General features: G+C 35.9%; 1 protein-coding gene across 1 annotated transcript in view; it reads right to left on the bottom strand.

Annotated features, from left to right (window-relative positions):
• WDR78 (WD repeat domain 78) overlaps window positions 1-15205 on the bottom strand; it is a 75360-nt gene that overhangs the window by 56911 nt on the left and 3244 nt on the right. The window contains 2 exon segments of the mRNA XM_029949560.1: window positions 1161-1345; window positions 4361-4538. Of these exon segments, the coding sequence (XP_029805420.1) occupies window positions 1161-1345; window positions 4361-4538 (363 nt within the window).

Genomic DNA, 15205 nt, shown 5'->3' with positions numbered 1-15205 from the left:
ATAAAGGCCCTGCAAGTTTTAATTAAGAGAAAATCTATGTACTGGTTGGGCAATCAATACATTGAAGAATACAAAAATAATTTCCTTAAACATATGAACAACATAATTTCATGATATTATATACTCTCCCCCCTTTCTACTTATAGGTCCTACTGTCCTCAAAAAGATAGGTACAGAGGGGGTACCTGGGTGGCACAGTTGGTTAAGCATCCAACTTTGGCTCAGGTCATCATCTCATAGCTCATGGGTTTGAGCCCCATGTTTGGCTCTGTGCTAACAGCTTGGAGCCTGGAATCTGCTTCAGATTTTCTCTCTCTCTCTCTCTCCCTCTCTCAATATCTCTCTCTCTCTCTCTCTCAATATCTCTCTCTCTCTGCTCTTCCCCCACTTGTGCTCTCTCAAAAATAAATAAATAAATAAATAAATAAATAAATAATTTTTTTAAGGCAGGTACAGTTCACTGGAATATTCTTTGTTTTACAGAGCATTTTACAGAGCATTCCTATGGCTACTGTATGCAAATTTAGAGGCAAACTCTAGTGTAGCATGTTTTCTCCTAAAATGTGCTTTGTGAACTTCTGGAACTTTTAATTGGTCAAATGGAAAATTACACACTGAAATATTTCGCCATAGTCTTTACATTATTTTAGGACATACTGTTTAATTATTGCAAAGATTCTCAACTTCTCTACCATAAACATTAATAAAATTCACTTCACTTACATAAAGTGTCTACCTAAGACATGCGTAACATTTCATTTACAAAAAAATTATAAAAGGTAAATCAAACCATAGGAGAACAGGGATTTATATGGGAGACTGGGGGGAGTGGAGCTACTTCTTCCCATAAATTGCAGCCTAAAAGAAACAGAAGAAATATGTCTGTGGGTATGTGATTAGCCCCATCTTTTTGTTCCTCAAGAAAACTTGTGTAAAACCCATTATTTTCTTACAAATATTTGGTGTGAGTGTTGGAGAACTCTTAAGACTTGCAAAGCTCTACACCTAAGTAAAATATATAGGGAACACAGAGATGGTACACTAACACAGAGTGTAGTTGGGAGAACGAAGACGACTGACATCTAAGCTACACACATGCAACTTAAATGAAAAGACAGCACATACAATATGCAGAATAATAGTAAAATAGTATACTCTACCTTGTAAAGTGCCCTAACATACTAGGATTTAATGTATTCTGATAAAGGCTATAAGAAGATATAAATTCTGGTGGAAATGATCCTTCTTGTGATGTCAGTAGTTTAGTAGGCTTTGCTGTACCCGTATGTGGATCTGGATGGTAAAGACGTCGGGGAGTGACATCAACTCCTTCTGTATTAATTACCTGCAGAAAATCATTATTTAAAATAATGTAAAAAATAAGTAAATAAGTAATAATGAAAAAATAAGTAAAAAGTGTGATTTCTGAATAAATAGGCCCTAGAAAACAGAAAAAAACGTGGTAGAAAAAATAAGCATAGGGGCACCTGGGTGGCTCAGTCGGTTAAGCGTCTGACTTCGGCTCAGGTCATATCTCACAGTTCATGGGTTCGAGCCCTGTGTCCGGCTCAGTGCTGACAGCTAGCTCAGAGCCTGGAGCCTGTCTTCAGATCCTGTGACTCCTTCTCTCTCTGACCCTCCCCTGCTCACGCTGTCTCTTTCTCTCTCTCAAAAATAAATAAAAACATTAAAAGAAATTTAAAAAAAAGAAAAAAGAAGCATAATGTTTCTAGGTCGAAATAAACATGGACAATTGAATAAAAGATTTTACGCTTAAAATGTTTCTTAACTAGGGCTACTTTCCAAAACAGTCTTATTCATGTTTTTACCTATATAAAACATACCTATTCATGTTTTTACCTATATATTATAAATAATATATATTAATTTCAAGAAAATTCAGAAAGGTAGAAAGAGAATTCATCCAGATTGTTAATATTTTTGTATGCTTAATTTTTATGTATAAGCTTTAAAAATCACTATTATTCATTCAACATTTCATTAATAAACACATCCCAATTTTTACATATTTCTATTTGTTTTTGCCCTAATTCTTAATCTTTTCAATTATGAAATTTAACACACAGATATATAAGTCTTACATTCAAGTTTTTAATGAATTTTGAGTTAATTTTTGTGTATGGTGTAAATAGTGGTCCAGATTCATTCTGGCTTTCCAGTTTCCTAACTCTGTTTATTAAAGATACTGTTTTTTTCCCCCAATGTATACTTTGCTCTTTCATTGTAAGTTAATTGATCAGATATGTGTGGGTATATTTCTAGGCTCTCTATTCAGGTCTCATAGATCAGATACTGATCTATGTATCTATTTTTGATCTACGTGCTTATGTGCAAATGCCCACACAGTTTTAATTACTATAGCTCTGTAGTGCACTTTGAAATCAGAGAGTGTGATGTCTCCAGCTTTATTCTTTTCTAACATTGCTTTAGCTATTCAGGGTCTTGGTTGCTCCATACAAAATTTAAGATTATTCTACTGTGTGAAACATGCCATTGTAATTTTGATAGCAATTGCAATGAATCTGTGGATTATTTTGGATAGTGTGGACATTTTAACAATATTGATTCTTCCAATTAATAAACATAGAATGCTTTTCCCTGTATTTGTATCTTTTTCAATTTCTTTTTAATGTCTTACAGTGTTCAATATACAGATATTTTACCTCTATTAAATTTATTTCTAGGTATTTTTTGAATTATTTTAATGTTTATTTATTTTTGAGAGCAACAGAGAGACAGAGGATGAGCCGGGGAGGGGCAGAGCAAGACACAGAATCCCAGCAGGCTCCAGCTGTCAGCATAGAGCCCAAAGTGGGGCTCGAACCCATGAACCATGAAATCATGACCTGAGCCAAAGTTGGACACTTAATTGACTAAGCCACCCACATGTCCCTATTTATATTTTATTGTTTTAGATGCAATTGTAAGATTGTTTTCTTAATTTCTCTGAGCACTGGCTATTAATGTGTAGAAATGCACATATAGTGTATACAGTATTATATTAGTCAACACAGGCTGTTATAACGAAGTGCTATAGACTGCATGGCTTTCAGGAACTATTTTCTGAGGTCAATGTTCGATATTTGTTCTCACTACAAAATGCTTCTCCCAGTGGCCTTATCATTCTACTTTCTGTCTCTGAATTGGACTATGCTAGATATCTCATATAAGAGGAATCATACAGTATTTGCTCTTTTGTGACTGGCTTATTTCAATTAACATAATATCTCAAGGGTCGTCTATACTGTAGCACATGTTTAACTGTAGCCATTCTAATAGGTGTACAGCAGTATCTCATGGTTTCAATTCACATTTCCCTAATGATTAGTGCTGATTTGATATGCTCATTTGCTATCTGTAATGTACTTTGTTGAAGTACTTGCTCAAATGTTTTGCTCATTTTAAAATTAGGTTGTCTTAATATTGTTTTGATAATTGTTTATATATTTTGGTTACAAGTATTTTATCAAATATTTGCTTCATAAATATTTTTTCTGCATGGCTTCTTTTTCCATCTTTTTAGAAGTCTTTCAAAGACCAGAAGCTTTAATTTTGATGGAGTCCAATTTACCAATTTTATCTTTAATAGACTGTGTTTTTTGGGTCATATCTAAAAATCTTATTGCCTACCCCATTCAGATTTATATATTACATACTTTTTTGTATATATATTATACTTTGAGTAAAGGCTTTAAAAATTCGATTCTAAATTGTTTCCTTCTTTTTAAATTTTCTTTTTAACATTTATTCATTTTTGAGAGAGACAGACAGACAGACAGACAGGAGAGGCAAGGGAGGGGCAGAGAGAGAGGGAGACACAGGATCCGCAGGAGGCTCTAGGCTCTGAGCTCTCAGCACAGAGCCCCACACGGGTCTCAAACTCATGAACCATGATATCATGACCTGAGCTGAAGCCCTATGCTTAACCAACTGAGCCACCAAGGTGCCCCTTAGTTAAATATTTTCTAATGAGATAACCAATTTGTGATAATTTTATATTTGCTGGAGTACATTACAAAGAAGAATGAATGTTAGCTTTACTATCTATATTATAGCTAGGTTAGCTATTATTAATATCATAATCAACTAGTCCTTAAGGTCATGAGTAGACTTTCCTCACTCCACTCTAATGTTCCTATTACTAGTAATGAATTATAAAGCCAACAGCCAACATTACACTGTAAGGTATGTGATGTCACAAAGACTCTAACAAAATTAATGTATCGATTTTAGAAGTGAGTTCGCTATTTCAAAGCAGCGTATTTTCTACTTTTAACATTTCAGTCAAGTTCTTTATGATGCTATTTTCAAATAAACATAGAATTCTAAAGAATATTACCTGTATGACTGTCCTTGGGGTGGAAATACTCATTTTTTCTGCCTTTACATCAGGTCCAATTATCATGCTTTTTGACATAGCCATTCTGCTTTGGCTTGCACCAGTATAACTTTTTATTTGGGTTTTTTTTGCTCTGCTGAGAAAGCTAATAGACTTCTTTGGCAGTTGGCTGGTGCTCCTATACCAAGAAAAGATAACATAATATGAAAGATTCATGATTAAAGGAAAATTAATCAACAATAAAAAAGCAGACTTTCATTTAGAAACATGGAAACAATCTGAACATATGTACAAAAATGAATAATAGCTACTTGAGACCTCAATGTGTGTAAGCATAGTTCTAGAATGTTTACCAGCATTATATCACTTTTTTCCTCATAATGCTTAAGAGGTTGTTATACATATAATTTTATATAAAATCAGGGAGGCTTAAAGGGAACTATTCCTATGAGGATTGAAATCTGAACCCAGGTAGTCTGATCCAAAGTCTACATTGATTTTTTTTCTGGTCTCAGTTTTCTTATCTGTAAGATGGGGATTTCAACAGTATCCTATTCACAGATTATTATGAGGATTAAATGGATTAATTTGTATATTACAGTTAGGAAGTCCTGGCATGTAGGAAGCATAAGTGAGTATATAGGGCAGCTATATAGGCAGAATGAAGACTGAGTAATAAAACCTGGGGAGAATATAGTGTTTCTGCCTAAACAATGGCATAATAATTTTTAATAAGAGAAAATCAAAATGTTTGTATCTTGGAGAGAAAAATATTTTACTTTTCTATACCCTGTGAATTCCTTAACACAAAAGGCTACTTTATCATTCCTTTGTTTTAGTACTCTGTACCATGGATTTCTATAAAACACAGATGATTTTCCCTTAGATTACAGAAAGGAAGTATGTTTCCAAAGAAAACATTTTAAACAATAATTTTACTTTTCCTATCATAAAAGATAAGAATGAAATATTTTTAAATGACATCCATCAATCCACTTTTCATATTTGATTCTTCTTCATAGCATTTATTACTACTTGACACTTTGCTGTTGTTGTCTGCTCCCCTACTGGACTGTAAGCGTCTTCAGGGCAAGAGCTCTGTCCCTCTAATTGCTATGTTCCTAGAACCCATGACAGTACTCAGTATATAGTGGTCTCTAAAGAAGTATTTTTTAAATAAATGGATTCCATTCATGAAGTATTTCAAATCTGCATTGTCTTAAAGTATTTTACTCTATCCTCCCTCCTTCAATGTCTAACTGACTTTATCTTCAACATCTGTAAGAAAATAAGAATCAATCTGGTAAAAACCCCTTAAGTTATTTCTCCATTGTCATTATAATATTCTTCCATATTCTACAAACTCATCTAAATGCATCTTCCTTTCCTTTTTTCTTTCTTTCTCTTCCTTCCTTCCTTCCTTCTTTCTTTCTTTCTTTCTTTCTTTCCTTTTTCTTTCTCTCTCTCTCTTTCTTCTTTCTTTCTTTCTTTCTTTCTTTCTTTCTTTCTTTCTTTCTTTCTTTCTTTCTTTCTTTCTTTCTTCTTTCAGTAAAAGAGTTGCCATTCTTATCTAAGGCTAATCTTTCTTCTTGTGCTCTGAAATCTGTCTGTTACTACTTTCTCAGGGACTACTGTCCATCAATAATTCCTTATTACATATCATTTCCTCTTTTCCTCTTGAACATATAATTATGCTCCAGTCATTCCCTCAACTTAAAAATCCTTCCTTTAGTTGTGTCTTCCTGTTACTTTATCTATGCTTCTTTTCATAGTCCAACTCTTTAAATACTAGTCAATAATACTGTCTACTTCCTTATTCCTCTTATTGGCTCCATAATTCACTACAATCTAGTTCCACTTCTCCTTGCCTACTGCATAGAGATTACTTTCTTAAACTCCCCTAGTCCTTCAACTTGTCGAATCCAAGGGACTCTTTTCAATACTCACCTTTGTAGCATCTGATAGTTGACCCTTCCCTCTTCTGGTTCACCACTGCCTTATTCTTCAATCTCCTTGGGATTTCTAGCCACCTGACCCTTCCACTTTCTATTAATTGGTACCTTTTAGGTTTCTCTTCTTTCTCTCCTTAATCCAGAATCTATAACTCACCAATTGAATCACTCTTTTACCGTTACCTTCAACTTGGATTTTCCTTCCCTTTGACCTTTTGCCCTATCCTTTCAAAAGCCAGTCCTCCCATTTTATTTCTCCTTTATTAGTTTCCTCTTTTAAAGATTAGACTTAGGCTCAAATCCCAGTTATTGGTTTGTTCTCTCTTTCCACACACACACACACACACACACACACACACACACACACACACACAAAATCCCTGAGTAAATTTAACGATATCCATAGTTTCAATGACTACTTATATTCCACTTCCTTATGGAAGTCTACCATTATCACTACCACCCCCTTTCTCCCATTCTCTGAAGATTTTATATCCTAAATTACTGACTCTCTCTCAAATACTAGTTCTGGCATCATTCATGAATATTTCAACATCCATGAAGGTAAACCTTCTAATGCTATGGCCTCTTAGTACTTTGAAGCTTTCTCACATACATGATCTAGACCTCTTTGCTATGTCAGCTACTTATTCCCATAGTCATATCTTGGTCATCCAATTGTGCAGTGCAAGGTCAACTATTACTTCCTATTTGTCCAGCTTATATACCCTCTGAATACCCAAATTAAAACAACTCTATTCAAATCCCTTCAACTCCATTGTTGTCTTCAAGCCCTTGATTCTATCTACCATGTTTCCTCCCTTCCCCATTCCTCTCATGCAATCTCTTCTCTCCTGAGCTTAAAGACAATAACTATAATACATAGTTAATTATAGGCATAGCTCAGAAGTATTTCAGGTTCAGTTCCAGGCTACCACAATAAAGCAAGTATCACAATAAAGTGAGTAAAATTATTTTTTGGGGTTTTCAATGCATATAAAAGTTGTATTTATATTATAGTCTATTAAATGTGCAATACCATTATGTTTAAAATCACAATTACATGCCTTAATTAGAAAATATTTTATTGCAGGGGCATCTGATCTTCCCACCAAAAGCACAACAGAGGTGGGCCCACAGTTCCTCCCTTTCCCTCTGCCTGGTGGCTGACCCTACTGCTTCCCCATGAAGCCCCCTGCGGCATTGCCTGCCCTCTCCTCTTGGAAACTCTGAGGAATAAACTATTTTTTTCAATGGCAATCACCTCCTGATCTGTTGACTTTACTATACCTCCAATTTTCTTTAATACGCTATGTTTTAATTCAACCTGTACAGCTAAAATAAGCTGGAGAAAAAACATCCAACCATGATGCCAAGTCTCACTTTATGGATTGTTGCTTTAAAGTGTGTCCTTAATGTGCCAGGAATCATACTGTATTTTTTTGGTTTACTTTTACTATATCTTCTAAAGTCACTATTTCATACTTATCTCTCCTTGAATATCAACATCTCTTCTCCCATCTTTACTTTCAGCTTAGTAATGAAAAAATTGAGCTTATCAGGTAACTTTGAAATATTGCCATGGTCAGAATTATGCATTTGTATATAACTATGTATACCTTCTCTATTTTTCTCTTGTTACTCCAGACAAATTATCTATTATTCCAGGTTAGGTCAATTCCTCTATTCCTGTACTAGATTCTATTTCTTCCTGCCTATTCAAAGACATTTTCTCATGCATCATAGACCTTTCTCACTCTATTGGATTATTCCTTTCAGCATGTAAACATGCTATTGTTTCTCCTATCTTAAAAAATTTCTCTTGCCTTCTACCTCTCCAGCTACCATCCATTCATCTTTAATTATGGCAATTCCTTTGAAAGAATGATCTGTACTTATTGTTTATTAGTAAAGTATTTAATTAATTAATGTATTCATTTATTTAAGAGGGAGAGAGCATGAGTGAGCAGGGGAAAGGGACAGAAGGAGAGAGCATCATAAGCAGTCTTCCACACTCTGTGCAGAGCCTGATGTAGGGCTTGATCCCACAACCCTGGGACCATGTCCTAAGCTTAAATCAAGAGTGAGAAGCTCAACTGACTGACCCACCCAGGTAGTCCTATACCTTTGTTTCTCATCTCCCTCCATTTATACTCTCTTGAACCTGATCCAGTCAGATTTTAGTCCTTATCATTCCACCAAAAGACCTCTTACCACGGTCCAGTCATTTCCACAATATTAATGCCAATGTTCTCATCTTACTTTCCAGCAGAATTTATGCTGCTTCTTCTTTGTTCTTTGATTTTCTTTGAACTTGGATTACAGGACACTTTCCTTATCTGGTTTTCCTTCTACTTTTTCTGCAGTGTTCATCCTTAGGCCCTTCCTATTTCTGTCTATACTCATAGCCTAGGTGAACACATCCAATACATGATTTAAAAACCATCTATATGATAATGTCTCCCAAATACATATCTCTAAATGTACCTATATCCTCTGAACCCTAGACCTATATACCCACCTCCTTACTTGACGTTCAACTCAAAATTAACATGTCCAAAATTGAACTTCTTACAATCTCACCCTCGCCCTGTCCAGCAAATCTACTTTTCTTGTAGTCTTCCTTCCCTTTTTGTCAAAGATAATGCCATTCTTTGAGTTGCTCCGGTGAAAAAACTTCAAAATATATTCAAAATCCTAAGTTCTAATTATGACCGAAAAAGTCCTACATGCATCCAGTTAGGTCTCTGACTTCATGTTCAATGTTCTTTCCCTTATATTCTACTCTAGTCACACTGGCATCCTTGATACTGCCAGGTGTATTTCCTTATCAGAGCCTTAGTCCTTGCTATCCCCTTTACCTGAAATGCTCTTCCCAAGAAATGTACATACTTAACATCTTTGTTAGTGTGACCTTCCCTGGCACCCCTACCTAAAATGTCATATACACCCCCTCCCAAATATTTCATATCCTCTTGCTTTATTTTTCTCCTTAGGACTTATCCAACGGAATGCATCTTTTAGTTATCTATCTTATGAATTAGCTATCTACCCACCCCAGAGAATTTAAGTTCCATGTGGATAAAAATTTGGGCCTGTTTTATTCCCTGCTGTATCCCCAATGCCTACAATAGTTCCTAACACATAGTAGCTGCTTAATAAATATTGTTGAATAAATCATTATATCTAACTCAAAACATTTGATCTTCATACTCAGATGTTTACCAGCCTGAGTGGCTCTAGCTAAATATCTAGAAGACATCTCAACCTGAATAGATGCATAATGAAATATCACCTTACTGATAAGCCAGTTCTTTCTTTTATTCTCTGTAGGACCCCAATAGAAAAGACTTAGTGAGTGATGTTATTACATCTATCAATTAGGCAGTCACTGAGATCTTATGAGAGCATGATCAGTGACTTCCCCAAATCTCCACACTCTTAAGTTTTATGGCAAGGAACTATGTTTATCATGTCCACACCCATAGCTCCAGTTCTTAGCACTCTGCCTGATGGATAGGCAAGCAGAAAATACAGACTACTCTTTGAAAGAAATTAAAAGTACCTGTAGCCAATTATGTTAGAAATTTATGTTACAAGGGCACCTGGTGGCACACTTGGTTTAAGCATCCGACTTCGCCTTAGGTCATGGTCTCATGGTTTGTGAGTTCAAGCCCCACATCAGGCTCTCTGCTATCAGCGCGGATCCTGCTTCAGATTCTCTATCCCCTCTCTCACTCTACACACACCTCCCCTGCTTGCAAACACATATGTACTTTCTATCTCAAAGATAAAAATAAACACTTAAAAAAAAGAAATTTGTATCTCTAACATTAGAAAATAGATGTTTTTAAATGAGGCAAATTAGTGAAGATAACCACTTTGAGGTTTCAGGAGGAGGTAACCACTACAGCTGAAAACAGAGTCAGGAGACAAGTGGTCATACACAGCTGCACATTCTTGAGTTTCCTGAAGCAGGGACCTCATTTGTTTTGACTCCTATAACTTCACTATCTAGGGCAATAACTGAAGAATTTAAGGCTTTCCATTGGTATCTGTGGAAAGAACTCCTGATGATCACTTCCATGTACACAGAGGCAAAAAATACTCAATATACACAAATCTCACTATGAAATAACCCCAAGAGGAGAAGTAGGTGTGGCTTGTGAAAAGCTTCTGTATTAGCCCCTTCTTAGTTTAATGGGATGATGGTAATTTTTTAAATATAATTTATTGTCAAGTTGGCTAACATACGTGTATACAGTGTGCTCCTGGTTTTGGGGATAGATTCTGTGATTCATCGCTTACACACAACCATACAACACCCAGTGCTCATCCCAACAAGTGCCCTCGTCAATGCCCATCACCCATTTTCCCTTCTCCCCACCTCTCCATCGATCCTCAGTTTGTTCTCTGTATTTTAGAGTCTCTTATGGTTTGTCTTCCTCTCTCTCTGTTTTAACTATTTTTTCCCCTTCCCTTCCCCCATGGTCTTCTGTTAACTTTCTCAAGTTCCACATATGAGTAAAAACATAGGATATGTATCTTTCTCTGACTTATTTCACTTCACATAATACCCTCCAGTTCCATCCACATTGCTGCAAATGGCAAGATTTCATTCTTGGGATGATGGTAATTCCAATCTAAATCAAATAAATTTCTTCCATTCATTCTAGTTATTTATAAAACACTATACATAAGGCCTTGTGCTACACACTGGCAAAGATACAATATGAATCAGATATGGGTCCTAAGAAACTTATAGTCTAGTAAAAGACATAAAACATGTATATAATTATAGTGCAAATACAAAATTGTATTTCCCTCAAAAGAAGTATACAGAAGATGAAATGAGAGTTGTATTACGATTACTTTGGCTAACATGAGAACTGTATTTAGATTACTTTGGCTGAGAGATGTGAACAGAGAAATTATGAGTGATATCTGAGTTAGGCCTTGGATTGTTAAATGGGATTCCAAAGTCAGGCCTTGAATTGTTAAGTGGGATTTGGGGTATGCATACATATGTGTGTTTGTGTTTGGTGCAGGCAGAAGTGAAGGGGGACAAAGGTATTAGAGCAGGATAAAAAATGCACCCTGAGGAAATATCTTTGTGAACAATGAGGGTAGAAAAGCATGTGCTATATACAGGAAGTCCTAAATGATCCAATTAAATGCATGAAGGAAAACAAAGTTAACCTTTGTAAAAGTAAAGCAGCCAAACTAAATCTTTGGAATTTTTTACACCAGCAAGAGAGTGCCTTTGAAGGTTTTTAAAAAGAAGACTAAAGTAACTTAAACTATGCTTCAGAAAAATTTAGCTGTATGCAGCACATACTAGAAATAAGATCATTAATTAAGATGCTATGGGCATAGTCCATGTAAGAAATAATCAAGGTTTAACATGGGTGGCAGATATAGAAATAAAAAATAATACAACATATACCATGTATTAAGCATGTCTTTTTATTTTTTGCATTTTGATGCTTTCACGTCTAAGAACTTGTTGACCCTGGAGGGACAGCCCCTCCCAGGGCTAATGGACTCACTTAGAGCACCTTTTCTTAAACAAACCAGCCAATCCAGAGCCTAAACCCTTAACAACCCTTACCAGGCTATTACAGAGATCTCCTTCTCTGGGACACTATCCATCCGCCCTAATCACCCCCAGATAATAGAGAGAGTCCCTATAATCAGAGCCTTCTGAAATCATTTAAATGAGCCCATTGTAAACCTGCTTATTCTGCTTTGTCTGTTCTTCCCACAGACACCACAGTAAAGGTTCTTACCCATATTTCTTCTTGCTTGTTCTACCTCGACTGGCTCTTGTGCTTTCTCACGTGGCCCTGTGTGGCATGCCATGCCTCCTGTTTCTAGGGATCCATGAGTATTTAAAATAATTTCTCCCCTCATAATAATTTTTTCCCTGTCAAAATGTCTTACCATGCCTGATTAAGACATATCTCAGGCAACCTTAAAAGATAGTAGATACAGAACTGATTGGAATTGGTAACAGATAATAACAATACCACTTAAATTTTAAATTTCAAAGAACTTCCATCTATATTCTCCAATTCTTAAGATAAATTGCAAGATATTTAAAAGTCATGTTTTACAAGTAAGAAAACTAAAACTTATAGGTCAATTTCAATGCTCAAACTCATCCAATAATTCACAGACTATTAATCTGTTTCTTTATTTGTAAATTAAGGTTAATAATAGTACCTATCTCATAGAGTAAAGGTGATGGTTAAACTAGTCTTCGCTTCTAAAACACAATAAGAAGTTACATTGTAGACATGTTCATATTAGATATCAGTGATATCTTGATGGAGCTGTCTGGTAGCAGTTAAAAATACAAGAGTAGAGTGAATTTTAAGGAACAGAAGTGAAAGCTAGAGATTCATATTTGGGAATCATTGTATGGAGATGATGAAAATAAATGAACTGAATCCCAAAATAATAAATCTAAAGGCATTAAAAGAAGGTAATAGAGCTAAGGGGAGAAACTGGAGATAGTAAAAGAAATAGGGAAAGAGGTATTTGAACCAATAAAGTTCAGGTATAAGATCAATATCGATCATGGGGAGATCAATATTGTCAAATGCTGCAGAGAGGTAGAAGTTTAGAAAGTGCATTGAATTTGGTGACTTTAGGTAACTTATTATTGACCTTTGAATAGTTTCTGTACAGAAATGAGACAACAGGGGTGCCTGGGTGGCTCAGTTCGTTAAGTGTCTGACTTTGGCTCAGGTCATGATCTCGTGGTTCGTGAGTTCGAGGCCCGTGTCAGGTTCTATGCTAACAGCTCAGAGCTTGGAACCTGCTTCAGATTCTGTGCCTCCCTCTCTCTCTGTGCCTCCCCCATTCACACTCTATCTCTCTCACTCAAAAACAAATAAACATTAAAAAAAAAAAAAAAGGAAAAAGAAATGGAGACAACAGATTGCAAAGGTTGAAAAGTTAACATAGATGTTTCTGGTCCAATATGTAAAGACTACAAAAGTCATCAATCTTGTTTTTATAACAAGAAAAAGGCTTAGCAAACTGAGAACAGGTCTTTTAGATCCATCATTCAGTTCATAGGCAAACCACTGGTCTGAAAGGTGGACAGGCAGGAGAAAACAGAGAATCACAACTTACTGAGAGTAGAAACTTTGCAACTGGGGCCAGCAAATGGTAGGAAAACTTAAAGGATAACTGACTAATTGCTGGAGACTGAGTGTAGACTAATTTGAAAGATAAAAATTCCTGAGGGCCCAGCCTCACACAGAGGTCCACCGTGAGACCCATCAGGCTCTTGGGATGAAGAACAGAAAAACTACTTAATAATTCCAGCAAGGAGATAGGGCATAAGTATTCTAAAATATACCCAGAATGTTCAGTTTTCCTTAACAAAGGCCTTCCTTCAAAGAAAACTATTTTACCAGAACCTAGACAATGTGGGGAAGGGAAATATACAACTCCATAACCCTCTTCTTCTACTTAAAGAAAAAAAAAAATCTGAGAAACACTTATGAAGGTCACAGTGAAGGGACAAAGACCCACTAAAAGACTAAGACTAATCATAGGATTATAGAACACTTCCTCTCCTGACATTTTAATCACCACACCAACAGGCTTCCTGTACAGTAACAGGGGACTGAAATGGGAAGAAATGCAAAGCTTAGATTCTATGAAGGAGTCTCCAGGGAAACCTAAAAAACAGAGGAGACAAAAACAAGGATACTAGAGGAAATTGAAGTCTCATAAATCTACCGCACAGCCCAATTCCTAGGCAGATAAATACAAGACCTCACATTAAAGGCTTATTTACCTTAGTTCGTATTATCTGATACATGTTGAGCTTTCAACAAAAAATTGCAAAGCATACCAAAGGGCAAAGAACAGTCTGAAGAAACAAAGCAAGCATTATAGCCAGACTAAGAAATGGCAGAGATTTCAGAATTGTCAAGAATGGGAATTTAAGATAATTATGATTAATATGCTAAGGACTCTAGGGGCACCTGGGTGGTTCAGTCAGTTAAACGTCCAGCTCTTGATTTTGGCTTAGGTCATGATCTCACGGTTTGTGGGACTGAGCCCCACATCGGGCTCTATGCTGACAGGATGCAGCCTGCTTGGGATTCTCTCTCTCCTTCCCTCTCTCTATCTCTCTCTCTCTCTCTCAAAATAAATAAATAAACCTAAAAAAAATATGCTAAGGACTCTAACAGAAAAAAGTGGAATGCATGAAAACTCTAAGAAAGAATCAAAAGGAAATGAATGGACATGTAAGAAAGTAGAAAAGAGGAAGTGGGCAGAGAAGTGAGACAAAAGCATTGAAGAAAGAGTGGTTGTTTTTACCAAGAAAGGAAATTGTTCATATTGCTAAGCTAATGGCAAAGATCTAATATAGGAAAAACTTGAATGAGAAAATGGAAATTGGTAAAGACATGTTTTATGAGATCCTTTCCAAGATCAGGATTACGTCCTAAAAGGAGAAAGATGAGAAATAACATTGGTTATTGTAAAACCAATGTTTGTAAACTTTAAAGTCTGTGAAATTTAACATGGCTAGCTCAAAAAGTGAAGATTACACTACTTCCTATCTCCCACCTGATTCCTTCCTTAATAGATAATCTCCTATGAATTTGTCATTATGTAAGAAATTCCCAAGAGAATTTTTCTTTTTCTTTTTTTAAAGAATATTTTTAATGTTTTATTTATTTTTATTTTTATAATAGTTTATTGTCAAATTGGTTTCCATAAAACACCCAGTGCTTCTCTCCACAAGTGCCCCCCACCATGACCATCACCCCCTCCTCCCCTCCCCCTCCCCTTTCAGTCCATGGTTCGTCTTCAGTATTCAGTAGTCTCCCTTGATCTGTGTCCCTCACTCTTCCCTGCTCTT

Source organism: Suricata suricatta, chromosome 8, assembly GCF_006229205.1.
Source record: "Suricata suricatta isolate VVHF042 chromosome 8, meerkat_22Aug2017_6uvM2_HiC, whole genome shotgun sequence".
Classification (NCBI taxonomy): Eukaryota; Metazoa; Chordata; class Mammalia; order Carnivora; family Herpestidae; genus Suricata; species Suricata suricatta.
This window is presented reverse-complemented; position numbering and strand designations above follow the sequence as displayed.